This window comes from Peromyscus maniculatus, chromosome 12, assembly GCF_049852395.1.
Source record: "Peromyscus maniculatus bairdii isolate BWxNUB_F1_BW_parent chromosome 12, HU_Pman_BW_mat_3.1, whole genome shotgun sequence".
Classification (NCBI taxonomy): Eukaryota; Metazoa; Chordata; class Mammalia; order Rodentia; family Cricetidae; genus Peromyscus; species Peromyscus maniculatus.
In genome coordinates this window covers 54,686,292-54,707,047 of record NC_134863.1, presented here as the reverse complement: position 1 = coordinate 54,707,047, position 20,756 = coordinate 54,686,292, and the positions used below count along the sequence as shown (strand labels likewise).

Here is a 20,756-nt window from a genome sequence, read left to right as displayed (position 1 = left end):
TCAAACTTACCCAGGTCTGTCATAAGTTATGATCCTATCTGAGCTCCCTGGTGTCCTACCTGGAACTGGCTTCTGAGGCCTATTGTCTTATCAGAACTGCCTGGTGGCAACTCTTATTACAAAAAAAAAAAAAATTTTAATTTCTCAAAATGGTTAAAGTTATTTTCCCAACAGCAATGAAAGGAGCTTTTTGAATTTCGAGTTCAGTTTCTTGTTTTAGACTCCATTACATACTACATCTAGATCTTCAGTTTTTCTGGATTTTCTGAGACTAGCTCATGTCTATGTCATATTCTTCTGGAAGATTCTCCTAGGTTTTAGCTCCTCTGCTTTGTTTCAGTTTTTAACATATGTCTTTGTATGTTTTGTATGTGGTAGGAGAGTATTTGCTTCATCTAGTTTATTAAGGAATAATTTGCATAGGGCATACTGATTTGAAATTCAAAATTCTTTGATCTGACTGGTTGTCTTCCCCTTGAAATCACAACTAGCATCAAAAGACATGTAACTCACATTCCAAAGATTTTTCTTGCCTCTTTGCAGTCCTTCTTTCTCATTGTCCCTGAACCCAGGTGGCCACTAATAAGCTTTGTGACTCCTAAATGAGTTGGCATTTTGTGCTAAAATTATAAAACAAAATACCCACATTTTTGCCTGACTTCTTTAATTAGATAATGATTTTTAAGATTCATCCATGTTATATTTATCCGCTTGCTGTTTTTATATTGATGAGTGGCATTCAACTGAATGGGTGGCAGACCAGGTTTATCCATTTGCCTCTAGGCACATATCTTAGTTATTTGTAGCCTGGGATTATCATAAGTAAAGTAGATAGGCTCTATGTGGATATGAGTTTTTAGTTCTCATTGTAAAAGGCCTAGAAACTGAAAGGGGCTTTTGAGGTGCTTGATCAAACTATAGAAGGTCCTTGAGTATGCTACGCAAGTGTTCTAGCATTGAGCTACACCCCTGACCTTAATCTTTTTACACTGTTGAATCATTTTCCAATATAACTGACATTTTATACTTCCATATATAAGACATGAGAATTGCAATTGTTCTATATTCTCACTTAAAATTAGTATTTCTTATGTTTTTAATATAGCCATTTTAATTAGACTGGCATTTTATCATTTTAAGTTAGAATTCCATGACAACTTTAATATTAACCATACTCTCTGAGATTCTGGCTAGTCAAGCATCTTCTTTTGTGAAATATCAGTTTGAATTTTACATTTTAAAAATGTTGTTTACCTCCTTATTTTTGACTTGGAGAAGACCTGTGTCTATTCTAGCTACAAATCCTCTATTATTAATAAGCCACAAGAATTGTCTACATTCTGTTGTTTGGCCTTTTCTATCTTAATAGTAATCTTTTTTTCTGAAATCGAAAAGATAAATCTTTGATGAAAGCCAATTTCCTGATTTTCTTGCACTGTGGTTTGTAATTTTTAGTCTAAGAAAACCTTGCTTTGCCTGAAGTGGCTAGAACATTCTTCTATGTTTTACAAAACATGTTTTGTAGTTTTGACTCTGTTGTCATATGACAAATTTGTCTGTGTATCTGAAGGGTCAACTGTTATGCTTTCACATAAATGATCAGACATTTCAAAGACTCTCAGGTCCCTTGTGGATTATCTTAACATCTTCAAAAATAAACTGGAAACCAACATGGCTCCATTTCTAGGCTCTCTAAAATAATCATTTATGTGTCTCTTATACAGTTATAAAACATAGTTCCCATATTTATTCTCTCATCAATGCCACACCACTTTTATTACAATAACTCCAGGATAAGCCTAAGAGTCAACTTATACATTCTGAAACTTCGTTCTTTCAAAAATAGGTTCACCTCTATTTAATAAGTTTTAGAGACAACTTTCCAATTTCTAAAAAAACGATCTTCCTTATATCTTGCCTGGGACTATATTAACACTAGAGATAAATTTTGGAATAACTAACATCTTAATTTTTCACTCAGTCTTCAAAAATCTGTCTCCCCATTTTTTAGGTCTTCTTTAAATTCCTCTCTGGCATGTTCTATAATTTTCAGAGCAGATGGTCTACATATGTTTTGTCAAATTAATTTCCAAGGACTTTATGTTGTTACTGTCCTTTGATAAGACTTTTGAAATTGTGTTTTATCAGTTGTTTGAAGTTAGTGTGTGACAATAAACTTGATCTTTTTAACCTTTGGTCCTAAATCATGGTAAAATTCACCAATCCCAAGTCAATTGTCTGATTCTTATAGCATTCTTAATTAAATGCATGTATCACCAGTGAACACAGATAACTTGATCTCTGTCTATGTGTTGTGTGTTTCCCTAACATCTATGACATGCAGTAGGGACAAATGCTCTTCTTGTTCCAAATCTTAGAAATTAGCAATGAGACTTTCCCAGGGAACTCTGATGTTTGGTATAGATTTCTTTATAGTAGTTATTGTTGTTGTTGTTGTTGTTGTTGTTTTGGCTTGATTTGGTTTTGGTTTTTGGAGACAGAGTTTCTGTGTGCAGCCTTGGCTGTCCTGGAACTCTCTCTGTATACCAGGCTGGCCTCTAACTCAGAGATCCACCCACCTTTGAGTGCTGGGATTAATAGTGCATGCCACCGTGCCTAGCTTATAGATGCCTCTTATCAAATGGAAGACATTTTCTAGTCCAATTCTTCTGAGAGGAGTCTTGTTGCTAGAATGAATGTTAAGCTCTGGTAAATATTTGTTTCTGACTCTATTAAAATGGTAACATGGTTTTTCTCCTTCACTCTGTTAATGTTAGATTACCTAGAGTGATTCTGTAATGTTATGTCACCTTGGGGACTGAAGACATGGCTCAGAAGTTAGGCGTACTAACTGTGGAAGCATATGTACTAGACTTTGAATTTGAGCACCCATGTAACAAGCTTGCATGGTCCCACATACACCACTAACTGTAGCACCAGGAATTGTTGCCAGCTAGGTTAAAAAAAGAAAAGGCCAGCTCCAGGAGAGATCCCTGTCTCAAAGAACTGAGGCAAACAGTGATACCTTCTTCTGGTTTCCATAAACCACAGCTTACAGTTACAGACACACACACACACACACACACACACACACACACACACACCATACACATATACATACATAGACACACATACACTCACATAGATACATATACACTTAAATTTCAATGGGTCATGCTGGTGCTGTGTTATTCTTTATAAATGTAGGACGTGGGCAGTAACATTTTGGTAAGGATTTTAACATTATATTAATAGGAATTTCTTTTCTTTGTTGTCTTTTCTGGTTTGGGTATGGGATAATGTCAAATTAATTCATTTAATTAGTTTAAAATATTTCCTTCTCTTCTACTCAAAGCATTCACATAAGGTGTGGTGATATTGTGTACCCCAATATATTGTGCACCCTAATAAACTTATCTGGGGTCAGAGAACAGAACAGCCACTAGATATACATAAAGGCCAGAAAATGGTGGCACACACACCTTTAATCCTAACATTCTGGAGGCAGAGATCCATTGGATCTCTGTGAGTTCAAAGCCACACTGGAACCTGCCAGGCATGGTGACACACACCTTTAATCCTAGGAAGTGATGGCAGAAAGCAGAAAGGTATGTAAGGTGTGAAAATGAGGAACTAGAGGCTTTTTAAGCTTTTAGCTTTTAGTAGCAGTTCAGGTGAGATCCATTCAAATGAGGACTCAGAGGATTCCAGTTTGAGGAAACAAGATCAGCTGAGAAGTGGGCAAGGTGAAGCTGAGGCTTGTTCTGTCTCTCTGATCTTTCAGAATTCACCCCAGTACCTGGCCCTGGGTTTGTTTTTACTAATAAGACCTTTCTAGGTTCATCTATAATAAGGTTTACTTTTAAATTTATAAGTCTTTCTCTTTTAAAATAGTTGGTAGAATTTACCATTGAGATCATATGTACCTATAGGTTTCCTTATGATAATGTATTAATAACCAATTTGATTTCTTTCTTTGTTCTAAAACTCTTCATGACATCTATTCTGTTTTTGAGGTTTTGGGTTTGTTTGAGGAAACTATGGCAGTTTAATGTTATTCAAGAAAATTGTCAACTTTCTATATAAGTTACTAAATTTGTTGCCATTCACTCCTCTTCCTATCGTCATCCTGTTGGCATGGGTATGATGTGTATAGAGAGACCCATCCTGTCATCCTGTTGGTATGAGTATGATATGTATGGAGACCCATTCTTCATTTCTGATTCTGCTAATTTAGTCTCATCTTTTATATTCTTAATTGAGCTTGTTAGAATTTTATCCTTTCTATTGATATCTTTAAAGAAACTTCTTTGCCAGTTTTCTTTATTTTTGTCTAATTATCCTATCATTTGCTGCAACAAATGTAAAATTTTTACTGTATTTGAGGCGCTCTTGTTCCCTTTATTTCTGTGTGCCCTTGAGAACACTGAGTCCCCAAGTAGAATCGTTCTCATTTTAAAACATAGTGCAGGGTCCATAGGAAGCATTTCAGAAACAATGCTGCCTCTAAACACTTTTCTTCATGCAGTGAGCTCGCACAGACTTTATCTCAGCCCTAAGATAACACTAAAGTCATCCCTCAGAAGACTGCTAATGACTTCTCAGTAGCCAAGCTCACAGTCTCTTCGCCAGTACTACATTCTATCGCACCTCTGCTGTAGTTGAGACTGCAAATCAGGATGTAACCCTTTTCTTCCCTGGGTTTCGGTGACACACTCTTTATGGTTTGCCTTCTCTCTGAAATCAGCTTTTGCACTCTCTGCTTCACAAGGAGAGGTAGGTGTGCACATAGCACGCGGAGTTAAAAAGTCTTGCTTTTTATTTCCTCCTTTCGGTCAGCTATCACGGCTTATTTTACCGCCACCTCCATGAATTTGATACCCAAATCTTTCTAGCTCTGAACTTTTCCCAAAATCTCAGTTTCATATTTGGCCTGATGAATATTTCCTCAAGCTAATTCTAATTCCCCAAATGAACTAAGTGCAAACTTATTAACTTGATACCTTACCCTGAGTATTGACTTGAGATATGTGTTGGGGTGTGTGTGTGTGTGTGTGTGTGTGTGTGTGTGTGTGTACCAATCTCTTAGTAACTCAAAATGAAAACATTATCATTACAAAGAAGGCAGCAGCTTATCATGATTACTACGAGAAGCTCTGAATTCTGATTAGGTTTAATGTTTAAACCTACAGTTTACCAATTCTTCTATATGGGTAGGGTAGGAAAGCAATAGTGCCTAAACTCTAGTATTGGGAGGTTCAACAAGACTGTCACTTAAGTGCTATATGGTATATCATTAAGTTTGGGCAGCCCTGCCATATCTAATGGCATCTTAGATTCCTGCATCTCTTCAGTGCTGAAACCTGATGACTTGAGCACTGTTTATAGCCTATGGCCATTGTTATTTTCTCTTCTGCCACTTTAATATTTTCTTTTTAAATAGGGTTGGTTATAATACATTGTTTCTAGTAAAGTCTTTTCCTTCTACTTTGTATGTCTCAGAAAGTCAATTTCCAAAATTAAAGATTTGTGTAGTGGCACCAGGAAGCTGCTGAGGTTCACTTTATGAGACTTCAGCAGTATTAGCAACAAGAAAAGCAAATATAAAAAGGTTTTAAAAATTAGTAAAAGGATTTATGATATTGGTTTGAGGTTATTTCACGCTGTTCTGATAATATGGTTTTCTAGTGGAATAATTAAATCTATACAGGAATGTGATGTGAGACCACCACAGCGTCTACAGGGGTTATGAGTTTTCATATTAAATAGGAATGACTCAGTAACCTAACTAATGAAATAAGGACATATTTTACAGCCCAGTACCCTAGTTGATTACCAGCATCTTTTAAACAGAAGTGAGCAAGTTCTAACTTGCTCAGGTTCCGTCTGAAAGAATTCTTGGACTCAGCCGCTATTTTCCCCAAGTAAATTTGCCACATAAACAACCAGCATCAACACCTCTGCGTTACTTCTCTATGGAAATATTTGTGTGTCTGTTCTGTACATTCCCAGCATGGCGACATATGAAAATCTCTTAAGATAGAGAAAAAAAAAGCCAGTGTCCTTGCCCTGCTCCAGATGAATTACATCAGAATTTCTGGGGGTGGGAGGCATGCACCCACATTTTTAAAGGTCCCCAGGGAGTCCCAGTGTCAGGCAGCATGTTGAGAACAGCTGCCATCCACCCTTCCTGTGCCTCCTCCACCCCCGTGGGTGGTTACCAATTGGCAGCTTGGAAAACATCCTAGATGCATGACAGAAAGCAGTCATTCAAGTATCAAAAAACAGTAGGCACCCCGATGGGAAATAAAAGAATTGGTACTGGTTTAGAGAGGCAAAGGAACTGATTTTTCAATAGCTTCTTCTGAATAAAGAATACGGGCAAAGAATACGGGCTGGATCAGGAGCATGCAGAACCGGTATCGAATCCCAGTTGTGCTCCTTTAACTGCATAGAGAACAATAAATGAGTCTCAAGGCCTCTCGGAGTCTCTCTTTCCTCCGCTGTAAAAGGACATAATAGTATTTGTTATGACGACATTATGAAAAAGGCTTATGGGTAATATTTCTAAAGGCTCTGTGTGGTTTCTCTTGCCGTCCTAGTGCACCATACGACAGGTTATTTCCAAAGACCCTTCTTTGCTTGTTCCTTGGACCTGAGTTTTGTTAAGTTTAAGCAGGGAAGTGATGATGCACGCCTTTAATCTCAGCACTCGGGAGGCAGAGGCAGGTGGATCTCTGTGAATTCGAGGCCAGCCTGGTCTACAAAACGAGTTCCAGGAAAGGCGCAAAGCTACACAGTGAAACCCTGTCTCAAAAAAACAAAACAAAACAAACAAACAAAAAAGTTTAAATTCATGTGTGCAGGAACAGAGTGCCCATTTGCAATCTGTGCTTCTGGTGTGGCATGACTCATCCTGGGAGTGGCACTTCCCAATTATTAACCAGGTTAATCCTGATACTAAACAAGAAGTGCCTGAAACCTTTGCAGCAGCCTCAAATGTTGTTTCCTAAAACTCTGGGTCTCACAAAAGCAATAAGTATGACAAATGGGTGTGGTCTCATCAATTAGAGAAAAGTGGTTTGCTGGATCACCTCTGGAAAAACCCAGAGAAAAATAACAGACTGTAGCTGTTATCACAGAAACTGGGGACACCTCTTGGGGTTCTTAGCCTCATTATTAAACTAATTTATGAGGGACTCTAAGGAAACTCAAATGTTAAGCTTGACCTAGTCTTCCCTGGGAAATGATTGGTTGAAGGGACTGTAAGGGGAACCCTGGACACTGGTAAGAATTTCCTACTATGGGTGAAAATTCCCGAAGACCTGAAAAATCCAGAGGTATTACAAGTACCAACACAGCTACTGGAATCTCTGGCCCTCTGAGATCTCCAGACCCTCACATGAAGCAAAGGAGCAATAGACACTGGAGCTAAAGATTCTGGAGTCTTCACACCTCTCTGAGGTCATGGTTTATGTCTCCTACTTGTACAAGCTAGGACCGAAAGGATGCTTCAGACCATCGCTGAGAGGTACCACTAGGTCCAGAAAAAAGGAATGCTCAAGCTTGAGGAAGCTATGAAGGGCCTGGAACTAGGCTGGAGGATGAAGTGAAGCCACTTTCTGGTCAATGTGACAGCATCTAGACACAAAGATTAGGCTATGGTCAGTAGTGAAGTGGTTCTGACATGCTTCAACAGTTTATGCACCGAGGTAAGCCCCCCAGAGACCACCTCACAGATCCTTTTTTATTATTAAGAAAAAATTTTTATACATTTTACATACCAAAGATCCCCCCTTCCCTCCTCCTGCCCCTCCAGCCTCCCCCTCCCAACCCACCCCTCATTCCCTCCTTCAAGAAGGTAAGGCCTCCCATGGAGAGGTACATTCAGTAGAGGCAGGTCCAAGCCCCTCCCACTGCCTCAAGACTATTCGAGGTGTTCCATAATAGAAGTGGGCTCCCCCCCAAGGCCTGCTCATGCAGCAGGGATGGATTCTGATCCCACTGCCAGGGGACCCTTAAACAGATCAAGCTACACAACTGTCTCGCTATGCAGAGGGCCTAGCCAGGTCCCTTGAAGGCTCCACAGCTGTTGATCTAAATTTCATGAGGTCCCACCAGCTTGGTTTGGTTGTCTCTGTAGGTTTCCCCATCATGATCTTGATGCCCCTTGCTCATAGAATCCCTCTTTTCTCTCTTTAACTGAACTCCTGAAACTCGGCAGATACTCTTAAAGCCAAGAAGAAAGTCTGTATTTGCATCCCTGAGCTTTATAGCTCTTGGTTCTTTGTGGAAAAAAAAAAAAAAACCATCCTGGTTGACACACTTAGGCTAGCAAGAACAGTTAGCAAAAAGTGGAACTACTGAAGCGGAAAAGCACCGTCAGTCCATTTAGAGACTTATTACTCCAAGAGTTTCCCAGACATGTGCTGGAACCATTGACTGACGGAAGCCTTTCTTCCGGTTTTGGCAGGAAGTGTTGTTGCCTACTGGCTGGATCTCAAGACCTAAATGGTGCTTCTACTGTGGTATCAATTGTGCTGAGGGCTGGGGGCCTATTAAGGTCTAGGAATCTGTTGCATTGTATCCTTTCTATTCTAAGACGTTAACCGAAAACTGAAACCCACACCTTGCAGTGCGTTCTGATGTGTCTCTTTCCAATGTCGCTAACTGAAGGATAAAATTTAAATAATTTAAAAAAGTTCTTTTAAAGGCCGCTCAAGGACAATTTTATTAGGGTTTAAAAAAACCCTAACAAAAAGACTCCAGACCAGACAAGCTGTTGATCTCAGCAGCTGCTCAGAAGAGGGAGACAGGAAAGAGAGAGAAATCCGTGCCCTCTGAGTTAGCTGATGTGGAAATTAGCCACCTCGTGTGTAAGCAGCCACATGGCAAGAAGGACAGCTTCGGGAAAAGAGTAAGGAAGATCAAAATGTTGAGGAAAGCATACTTAGAAGGGAGCTTTTAAAATAAATAGATAAGTAAATAAGGAGAGCAAAAGCTACTCTGTTATTGAGTAACTCGGGAAAGGAGGTTGGATCGTGATGCTGCTAGGTTGAGGCCCTCTAAGCGAACTGTGCAGGGGACAGGAATTCTGAGAAGGGAAAAAATACATTGTCTCATTAAAGGGGAAGTCTTTCCTCCTGTCTCTTTAGCTGCAGTGGTCTTGCCTTCCTGAGGCAAGTTTTTCCTTACTGGCCCCTGCAGGCCTCGACACTGGCCTCCCCTCCATGCCTCTGTGACACTGGCCCCCCACATGCCTCTGTGACACTGGCCCCCCGCATGCCTCTGTGACACTGCTCCCCCCCATGCCTCTGTGACACTGCCCCCCATGCCTCTGTGACACTGCCCCCCCTCCATGCCTCTGTGACACTGCCCCCCCATGCCTGTGTGACACTGCCCCCCCCATGCCTCTGTGACACTGGCCCCCCTCCATGCCTCTGTGACACTGGCCCCCCTCCATGCCTCTGTGACACTGGCCCCCCGCATGCCTCTGTGACACTGCTCCCCCCCATGCCTCTGTGACACTGCCCCCCCCGCCTCTGTGACACTGCCCCCCCATGCCTCTGTGACACTGCCCCCCCCGCCTCTGTGACACTGGCCCCCCCATGCCTCTGTGACACTGCCCCCCCCCCGCCTCTGTGACACTGCCCCCCATGCCTCTGTGACACTGGCCCCCCATGCCTCTGTGACACTGGCCCCCCATGCCTCTGTGACACTGGCCCCCCATGCCTCTGTGACACTGGCCCCCCTCCATGCCTCTGTGACACTGCCCCCCCATGCCTCTGTGACACTGCCCCCCCTCATGCCTCTGTGACACTGGCCCCCCCTCATGCCTCTGTGACACTGGCCCCCCTCCATGCCTCTGTGACACTGGCCCCCCTCCATGCCTCTGTGACACTGGCTCCCCTCATGCCTCTGTGACACTGGCCCCCCCATGCTTCTGTGACACTGGCCCCCCTCCATGCCTCTGTGACACTGCCCCCCCATGCCTCTGTGACACTGCCCCCCTCCATGCCTCTGTGACACTGCCCCCCCATCCATGCCTCTGTGACACTGGCCCCTGCAAGCCTCTGTGCCTCTGTGACACTGCCCCCCATGCCTCTGTAACACTGGCCCCTGCAAGCCTCTGTGCCTCTGTAACAGGAGGTCTACAAGTAAGGCACAGCTTCAACTCAGCTTTGCCTGTTATTTTTGACCACCACTAACCTACAAAGGCACCTATTAATAGTTTAAATAGCCCACATCCGAGGAATGGAGAAATTGTGATGAATGATTTCATTACTGACTCTTGCATTAGAAAGAGAGACAGCTTAAGAAAGGAAACGTGACACGGATTCCTAAATGATCTTAATAAAAAACCCAAAGCCAGAATAGTGGGGTAAATGCTGAAAGATCAGAGAAACAAAGGAACAAGCCACAGCCACCACCTCTTACCTCACTAACTCCTCAGCCTGAAAAATCCTCAGCCAATAGGCCTCTAGCCTAATGAACTTCCTCAGCTGAAAAGGCTGGAGCTGAAAAAGCCTCTACCTGAAAGGGACGCTTCTGCTGAAAAGCCTTTGGTTCCTGTCTCCTCATGCCTTATATACCTTTCTCTGCCTAGCCATCATTTCCTGGGATTAAGGCATGTGTGGCTTCCCAAGTACTGGGAATAAAGGTGTGTGCCACCACTGCCTGGCTCTGTTTTCTCTTCTAGCCTGAGTCAATCTCATGTAGTCCAGGGTGGCTTTGAACTCACAGAGATCCAGTCTCCCGAGTGCTAGGATTTAAAGGTGTGTAGCACCACTGTCTGGCCTCTATGTTTAATCTAGTGGCTTGCTCTGTTCTCTGACCTTCAGGTAAATTGTATTAGGGTACACAATATATCACCACAAGGAAAGATTTTGGGGGGACACACAGTTTCAGACGATTTCAGCCCACCACTCCAGAGAAGTCGTGGAGGGAGGGCAGCTCCGTTCACAATGCCAAGTGTGTAGCGAAGGCTTTTCATGTCCAAACAAGCAGAGGTAACCAGACTAGAAGCAGCTGGGCAGCTGGGCAGCTGCCCCGTGACCCATCCCCTCTGTCTAGGTCCCACTAAAGATCCTGCACCTTAGCCAGGTGTGATGGCGCATGCCTTGAATCCTTGGGAGGCAAAGGCAGGTGGATCTCTGTGAGTTAGGGCCAGCCTGGTCCACATAGTGAGACCCTGTATCAAAAAAAAAAAAAAAAAAAAAAAAAAAAAAAAAATCCCACATCCTCCCAAGGGAGATCCAGCAACTGGAGAACAAGCATTAAAAATATATGTTTACTGGGGATATTTCAGAGTCAAACCCTAATAACGATGTCCTCAATAAGTAGTCTAAATTTGACTTGCTCTTCCTGTCTCCATAAGTTCAAGGCCAGCTTCAGCTACATTGTGAGTTCCAAGGCAGCTTGGGCTACAGAGTTAAACTTCATCTCAATAAAATAAAATGCAATAAATAAACAACAACAAAACCCTTGTTCTTTTTTTTATCTCTGGAAGAAAGCCTGTCTCCAGAGAAACTTTGATCAGTAGAGGGAGCCTAAAAGCTGTCACAGAGATGTTAAAGAAAATTCTGAGATGGAATGTTGAATTTGAAAGTTCTTCCTGAGAATGCCAACACGACTGTGGCTGCTTGTGCTCAGGAAAATTTTTGATAATTTCATATATTGCATATAAACATATTATCTACTATGTTGCCAGACCAGAAAAAAAGCATTCTCTGCACTTCACAAAATCACATAATTAAATACACTGTTGTTGTATTTTAATTTTAAAATGGAGAATAGATGAAATTGCATAACAAGGAGATAAATCCAGAGAAGGAATATAAAATTTATTGAAATCATACCAATTATATTAACAGGCATTAGGGGTGCCAGATAAAATACAGAGTACCAAGTGATCTTTGAATTTCATGCTAGCAGTATTTATTTTTGTCAGTATAGGCCTGGCCTATGCAGTAATGTAGATAGACTAAAACATTATCCTCTGCTTATCTGAAATTCAGTTTTAACTCAACATTCGGTATGATTTTAGCTTGTTAAATATGGCAGACTCAGTATGCTAAATATACAAATGGCATTTAAAAAGACATACATTTGGTTGTAAGTGTGGATAGTAATATTTTCCCTTTTAGATATTAACATGTCATAGTGGCAAAAACGGGGGAGGGTAAGAGGAGGCAACGTAGGATTTTTGTAAAAAGATAAAAATTAGAGCCTGTCTAGAAATAGTTTATTGAGTAGCTTCTTAGGACAGTGATATTCAGGGAGAACATGCATGTCCAATAAGGACGGCCTCGTTATACTTTGCATTAACAACTTAGGGAAATGGAGACAGATAAAACTCAAGTAGCCGCGACATTGCTTTAAACTACAATTTATTTTTAAGCCATAAAACCATAAACAGCTTTGATTCAAACAAATGAAAACTTTATTTACCACAAAACTAAAGATGATCCAAGATTAAAATTCATGTGCCAAGAGAAAACATAAATGGCATTGTTTTTAGTCAATATATCAGAATTATCGTCAGAGGGCTAGTTCTCTAATGTGTGTGAAACCAGAGATGAGTCACCAGCACAAAACCAAATAAGAAAAACAAACAAAGAACAGAATTGTAGAGCTTTGAGGCCAGACCTTCATATTAATTGGGATGCAAACAGAGATAATTAGTAAAGAGAGAAAAAAATCCAAGTGTACATGGCAGAGACCACTAAGACCTGGGAACTACAATAGGGTGGCCAGCCTTTCCAGCCCGTTCTCCCGCACCCTGAGTGATCCACCTAGACTCCCCTGCCTCTCTGTATTAGAGTAACTTGTGTTTGTCCTACTTGTCTTAAGCTGGATTGATTGGATTTTGTTTTTTTATATAAGCATTCATGCCCCCTCAGCTACTAGGAAAACACATCATTTGTTTATCTATGGGAGTCTATGTTATTGTATCCCATCACTTCCTTAATGCAATATTTAAAAACATGCTGTTAAACAATGATAATGTTAAAATGAAGGCTAAAGTAAAAAATACTTCATAACACTTCTTACCCTGTTAAGACTCATGAAGTGACTTCTACAATGTATACCATAATTCTGAAAACAGGGACTTCTAGCCTTATACTACATAGTGAATACATAAAGTTTTCTAGTGAGGGTGGGGGGAAGGAGTGATGTCTAAGGGATTTATAATCAATCTTCAGCAACACTTCCTGCAGTGTAACTTTTATTGTCTCAACATTAAAATAATGAAACTGAGTCTTTGAAAGTTGGCATGACTTTCCTGACCTCATACTAGTTAGTAAATGAGGGGGTGAGATGTAAAGAAAGCTCTGTTCAACCGTGGGTTCATCTCACGGTGTTGTACTTCATATCGCTGTGGTTTGAAAGAATCTCACAAAGTTCCTATGTTAGAAACGTAATCTCCAGTGTAACAATGCTGGGAGGTGGGGCCTACAGGGAAGTGGATTGGTTGTGATTTCTCTGCCCTCATTAAAAAAATTAATGTCACTATGGCAGAGGTAGTTCATTGTAAAAGTGAATTTTGACCCCTCACTCTTTCTGACCTTTCCATCTTCTGCATTGAATGATGCAGTAAAAGGTTCTTGGAGATAACAGCTCTCTGAACTTAGACTTCCCAGGTGTGTGTGTGTGTGTGTGTGTGTGTGTGTGTGTGTGTGTGTGTGTGTGTGTGTGTGTTCATTTAAAATTACCTGGTCTAAAAAATTCTGTTATAAGAGCACAAAGCAGACTATAACAAGAGTGTCTTAGTGAATTGAAGCATAAACATAGGTTCTCATTGTCTTCATACTCCTCATTGGCTGGGCATGATCAGGAACTCTGACAGCACCTGTTGCTAGTCTCTCGTGCAGACTCCAGGATGCCTCATAAGGAAGTATGTTATATTCATGCCTTGGCAACTGGTTTGAGCCAATTTCCTGGACCCTATGGGTGTGTCCTACTACACATAAGGTCTTGATAGCATTGAATTTACAATCTTGCCAATGTATAATGCTATTATGGAAACTATTTGTATATGACCTGACTCTTCCCTCATTAATTATTCATTAGAAAATAAATTAAACTTTTCCTCTAGGAGATGATACTTTAGCCTGATGACAATAAACTTAGAACACATAACCAAGCAAACTCTTGAGTGCAAATAACCATTAGATTAAAAATATTGTGTGTAATCAATCAGAAGAGGTTTTAAATTCATCACGGGACTAGATCAACAAGCTGTCAAATGTTCATGCTGACTCAAGTATGAGAAGCTGTCAGTCTTTGGCTGATGTGACTGCCGGTCTTCACAGAGTAATTTTCTCCAGGAACAAGATCTGAAATACAGAAAGAAACCTGTGTCGTGGGGCAGAAGTGACATGTGTGGGACAGTCTGGGTTAGGTAACCAGTAGGGTCCCTAGCTCTACAAGGACATACAGGGGGAACCTGAAGAAGAGCGAGAGTAAAGAATCTAGTGAAAGGCTGTGTCCAAATTGGGCAAAGTAAATGATTTGTTGAACTTCTGTTTATCAGTGGGAAGGAAAATAAGAATAAAGAAAATTCAAACGCAACTGTGATTGGCTCCATTTGGTTTCCTGTTTTCCTTGCTGTCTGTGAATATAACTATGGAAGATTAATTAGTTTTCTAAATTTAACATTGGACAGGGTTCTGGTAAACTGCAATATAATTTACTTGACATACTTATAATTCATATTTATAAGGCATAAAATTATAAAATATTACAAAAACTTGGGGGGGGTTCTGACATTAAGTACCATTTTGGTAAGGAAAGATGGCGGAGTGGGTAAGAGCCATTGCTTCATAAGCCTGAGGATCCAAGATCAAATCACAGCACTACGTGAAAAGTCAGACATGGCTACACATACCTATAACTCCAATTCTCCAGGAGGCAAAAATGGAAGGATAGTTGTGGTTTGCTGGCCACTAGCCAAGCCAAAAAGACATCAAGCTCCAGGATCAGTGAGAGGCCCTGTCTCAAAGAAATAAAGCAGAGAGGTAACACAGTAGGATACCTCCTGTGGTCTCTGAGCACACTGTGATGTATTGTGCACACATACATGCACAAACACACACACACACACACACATGAAAGAGAAACTTCAGGTTTTTTTAGTTGAATCTGTAGCATAAAATATATGATGAGAAAATGGAGGGAATTGGAAGCAAAGCAGAAATTAATCAGTCTGTCATATTTCCCAAAAGTGTCCATGGATTTGGAGTAAGCTTTTCGTATAAGATCACTGACCTTTCTAAAAATGTTTGCAAGGAGTATATACAAGAACTGAAAGAGAGGGCCACCAAGATGGCTTGGCAGGTAAGGGTTCTTGCCACCAAGCCTGTCAACCAGAGTTTGATCTCTGAAACTCACATGGTGGAAAGAGAGAAGGGACTCCTCAAAGTTGTCCCCCATATGTGTGTGCCTTGACAAGCATGTACACACACACACACACACACACACACACACACACCAAATAAATGTAAAAACTAAAATTTTTGAAAAGTTTAAAAAATGGCAGAAAGAAAGAAAGAAAGAAAGAAAGAAAGAAAGAAAGAAAGAAAGAAAGAAAGAAAGAAAGAAAGAAAGAAAGAAAGAAAGAAAGAAGAGGAAGGAGGGAGGGAGGGAGGGACGGAGGGAGGGAGGGAGGAGAATGGATGGATAAGTAGAAGATCCTGTGTTACTAAAAACACATGCAAGGATTTTGTAAGGGTGCTGATGATGCCTGTGAGTTCTCTACATCTCAGACCATCTGACCCAAATTTCTCTCAGGAGAGAATGGAAAACTAGCCCTAGAATAGGATGTCTGAGAGCTACACTGAGCCAGCAATGAAAAATAGAGACACATCCAATGAAAACTTAGTGTGAGGTCATTTATTTGAGAGTCTTTAATAAATAAGAATGTCAGGAAGAACCATGTTGAAGAAATATTGAAAGATCATAGATGCTATCATTGAGAGAAACTTATAGTTGCCATAGCACTGACAAAATAGACCAGTGTGGGAAACAAGCAGGATGATTAAACCCAGACTCTCTGGTCCTCTAGCATCAGCATCACCTGAAAGCATGTCAGAAATGTGGATTTTAGAGCCCCACGTCAGACTTACTGAATCACAAACTCCAAAGGTTGGACCCTGGAATCTGATTTAGCAAGGCTTCAGTGTGGTTCTGAGAGGCATTGAATTTAGTAACTTCTGGTTTAGAATTTCTAGGAAGGATTTACATTTCACTGCTTCTCTAGACTTGTCTTAGTTACCCTATACAGGTAAGTGTTCCATAGACATGGGACATCTTAGTTGCTCTTTACAGATGGGCATTATACAGATATGAGACAATTTCTCAGCTTTACAATGGATAGTCACTAATCCAGGTAGTAGATATTCAATATTTTCTGGCATTCAATTTGCTTAGCAGCAGTTGGCTTCATGAATACCTGAAAATCAAAATTAAATTTTATACTGGTACCCAAGCAGAGGCAGATAGTAAACATTACAACGAATACATGATTATTCATATCCTTATGAAATACTGAATGTAAAAATATTAAGATTTTAAATATTATCAGTCCAGTCCTAACAACAGAAACATTACCACTTTAAAGTAAGTATATTTAAATATATACTCATAAAATAGCAATTATAACTAAGAATAAAGTCTCAGATTCTACTTCCTTCCTGTCCTTCCTTGACAGCCAAGAGGTCACTAAAAATTATGAAAGACAAAGAAGGAGAGTAATGGGAAATAAAGAAACATCTTGTAAAAAAAAAAAATATTACTAGTATCTGAATTGAGTACACTCCAATTACTTGTTCTTTGGTTCTTTTGGTGCCAGGGCCTTACACATGTAGGCAAGTATTCTACCCCTGAACTATATTTCAAGCCCTTATTTGGCTTCCAATTAAATTAAATCACAGACTGAAGCAACAATTATAAACCGTGGATGTATGGTCCTTCTTAAGCAGAAATGTAATATAATCAATACAAGGGTGATTTACAAAGAAAACAACATTACTGTCAGTATGGCGGTCATGAAAGGACTGTTTGGTCATGTGTGCTATTGTTATAATAGATAATTTAGGGTTATTTGACTCCTACTAATGTTATTTTGTCTTCTCAAACCAAATTAGCTACCAAGTCCCCAAAGACTATGAACATTTTTCTAATTTTATAAAATGCTACATATAGTATTTTTTAGTTACTTCTCTCTATGAAGCCTCTATGTCATAGCACAAAATGCATTACAAATATCAGTAATAATGTTCACAATGTGACCTTAAATATACTTATCATTTTTGAATACTGCCTTTAATGTTCTCATACTACATTACAAAATACACAAGTATAAAATATTAACTTGCACTTTTAAACATAACTTCTACTGTAGACAAAGAGAAAAACATAGGACTAATATAGTTTTTAAAAATTATCATGGGGATTTTATTGGCTAATTGGATAGTTTACTCATAAAAATTGCTTTATGTGCGCCAATTTTAACAAATGTTTTGAAAGTTTCTATTTGTTACTGTTAGCATTAGATTGCTTCAGGAAAAAAAAATCTCCAATCTGAGCTCAAATTTTAATGCATAGAATTCTCTAGAAAATCATGCATGTATCTTTTTAAGGTGTTATAAAAAGAAAAGTACTTCAAATTTTCTCTGAACTATGTCTCCCCCTCCTTTGTTACAGGTATTCATTTTTCAACTATATTAGCCTCTGAAACAAAAAAGAAATGGACTTTTTAAACTCATCAGATCAAAACTTGACCTCCGAGGAACTGTTAAATGGAATGCCTTCCAAAATTCTAGTCTCCCTCACTCTGTCCGGCCTGGCACTGATGACAACCACTATCAACTCCCTTGTGATCGCTGCAATCATTGTGACTCGGAAGCTGCACCATCCAGCCAACTATTTAATTTGTTCCCTGGCGGTTACAGATTTTCTCGTAGCCGTCCTGGTGATGCCCTTCAGTATCGTGTACATTGTGAGAGAGAGCTGGATTATGGGACAAGTACTCTGTGACATTTGGCTGAGTGTTGACATCATCTGTTGTACATGTTCCATCCTGCATCTGTCAGCTATTGCCTTGGATAGGTACCGAGCAATCACAGATGCTGTTGAATATGCCAGGAAGAGGACTCCCAAGCATGCTGGCATCATGATTACAATAGTGTGGGTTATATCGGTGTTCATCTCTATGCCTCCTCTCTTCTGGAGGCACCAAGGAACTAGCCGTGATGATGAATGTGTCATCAAACATGACCACATTGTTTCCACAATTTACTCCACGTTTGGAGCTTTCTACATCCCACTTGTACTGATATTGATCCTCTACTACAAAATATACAAAGCAGCAAGGACACTATACCACAAGAGGCAAGCAAGTCGGATGATGAAGGAAGAGCTGAATGGCCAAGTCCTTTTGGAGAGCAGTGAGAAGAGTATTAAACTGGTCTCCACATCCTATGTGCTAGAAAAATCCTTATCGGATCCATCGACAGACTTTGAGAGAATTCATAGCACAGTGAAAAGCCCCCGGTCTGAGTTGAGGCATGAGAAATCATGGAGAAGACAGAAAATCTCAGGCACTAGAGAGCGCAAGGCAGCCACTACCCTAGGACTGATCCTGGGTGCATTTGTCATATGTTGGCTGCCCTTTTTTGTAAAAGAATTGGTTGTTAATGTCTGTGACAAATGTAAAATCTCTGAAGAAATGTCAAATTTTTTGACATGGCTTGGTTACCTGAATTCCCTTATAAATCCACTGATTTATACCATCTTCAATGAAGACTTCAAGAAAGCCTTCCAAAAACTTGTACGATGTCGATATTAGGTTAAAGGAAGTCTATTTTTAAAGGGTGGAGGTTTTATTTATTTGGGGGCAGGATAACTAAATGAATGTAAAGTAATAAAACATTTAAATTTTTAGAGAAAATATATTAAGACTGCTAAAACTGTAAGAGCATAAATTTATTTTTAATAGCACCAAGAAATAAGAGTATTGATTTGACCATCATTCTAGTGTTATCAAAATTAGGAAATAATTTATGCAGCTTATAAATAATCTTTTGTCTATGCAATATACCTAAAAAATATAACTGGAAAACTATATATACATGCTATTAATTACAGTGCTTTCCAGATTTATATCTTACAACAACTAGAGGAATTTTCAATTAACATAGTTGTGGGGCATTTCCCCACAATTCCCCAGAGTTTTCTTGAGTGAGAGCATCAGGAAATATTAGATAGAAGGATTTAGATTGGTGAGATAAACAGATAGTAAATACAGGATAGCCTCGAGAGGGCCTGGAACCTTTTCCAATGGGCCCTGTCTCTGCCCTAAGGTATTTATAGAAATACCAATGGGTGGAGCAAAAGACCTCCCCCCTGCACAGCCAAGTGCAGACTATCTCAGACACCTGCACTCAGGCCCATGGTCCAATCATCCTCTCTATACAGACCTGCTGGGTAAAGCTACGAGGAACCTGAAAATGGGCTCCCACACATAGTTCCATTGATAATTTTGCATCACTCCATTGCATAACTAATCATCCACAGAAAAAAAATATTATTCACTCTAATACCTCTCTTGTCCCTTCTCCATCTTATTCTTCGAAAAAAGTGAAGAGAAGGCAACAGCAGATCTTATTTAGCCTGGGTAGAGTAGATAAGATGAAATTCAGTGGCTTTGATATTATCCTCATATTTGGACAGCAAAAATAATTATACAGTGGGCTAAGTATGGCAAAATATTTCAATATCCTGAACTTCTGTACATTTGATATCTTCATTTTGTTTAATATCAGCTTCTAGAATAATATTATCTCTAATCATATAATATCAGTATTTGAAATCAAAGTCCCAGGGGAAAGGTTTATTATACAATTATTATATAATTGTTATATGCATTGTCCCTTGTTTAGAAATAAAACTTTAAACACTAAGTACCCTGAGTTACTCACTATAGCTGTCACACTTCTAAAACAAAATTTATTTCCTCTCTACTAATATTAGTAGCCCAGTTTTTACAATTCTCCATATCTTAGAATTTGAACATTACTCCCTTTTTATTGTAGAGAATATAATGGAAAATATTGAATATTAAAACTTTGCTTGGACAACAAAAATCTGTTTTGCCTTTGTAATTAGGATATATTTTATAAATCAAGACCATCTGGAAAACAACATATACCACACCTCTTTAAATTGCCACTTTGTGTACATTATAAAATATGCTTCCCTTGTGGAGTGTTTAAGAGTATATTGCATTGCTTTTTATATATCTGTGAGACATTACACCTGGATTAAAAGATATCTAGAGGTGAGATTTTACATAAGGCAATGAGAGATGTACTAGATAGAAGATACAGGAAATGACAAAATACAAATTCTTCCATCAATGTCTCTATTATCTAAAGGAAGAAACAACACAGAATTAAAACTATAATAGAAGGTAATAAACAAGGATCTAGAAAGTGAATTATTTACATAGTTGTGATGACGTCAAGACAAAACTGATCACCTCTGTTTGAAGAACACTGGGAAATTTTCATAAACAATATATCTGAAATGTGTGTCAAATAAAGCAGCATTTGGGTATGAGCAAATGAAAGGACATAGTCCAGGTGGTGACAGCGTAGAAAGTTCAGGCTTTGTCATGCAAGAATTATGGCCCACACCATGAATTGGCTAGCCATTTAAGGCAACAAAGGAAATCAAAAGATTAAAGGAAAAAT

At 39.6% G+C, this 20,756-nt stretch overlaps 1 protein-coding gene across 1 annotated transcript in view; it reads left to right on the top strand.

Annotated features, from left to right (window-relative positions):
- Positions 1–20,139, top strand: part of Htr1f (5-hydroxytryptamine receptor 1F) — a 138,766-nt gene extending 118,627 nt beyond the window's left edge. The window contains exon 4 of the mRNA XM_016000174.3: positions 17,707–20,139. Coding sequence (XP_015855660.1) covers positions 17,750–18,850 — 1,101 coding nt within the window. The 5' untranslated portion in view covers positions 17,707–17,749 and the 3' untranslated portion in view covers positions 18,851–20,139. The remainder of the gene's footprint in view (positions 1–17,706) is intronic.
- The last annotated feature ends 617 nt before the right edge of the window (positions 20,140–20,756 follow it).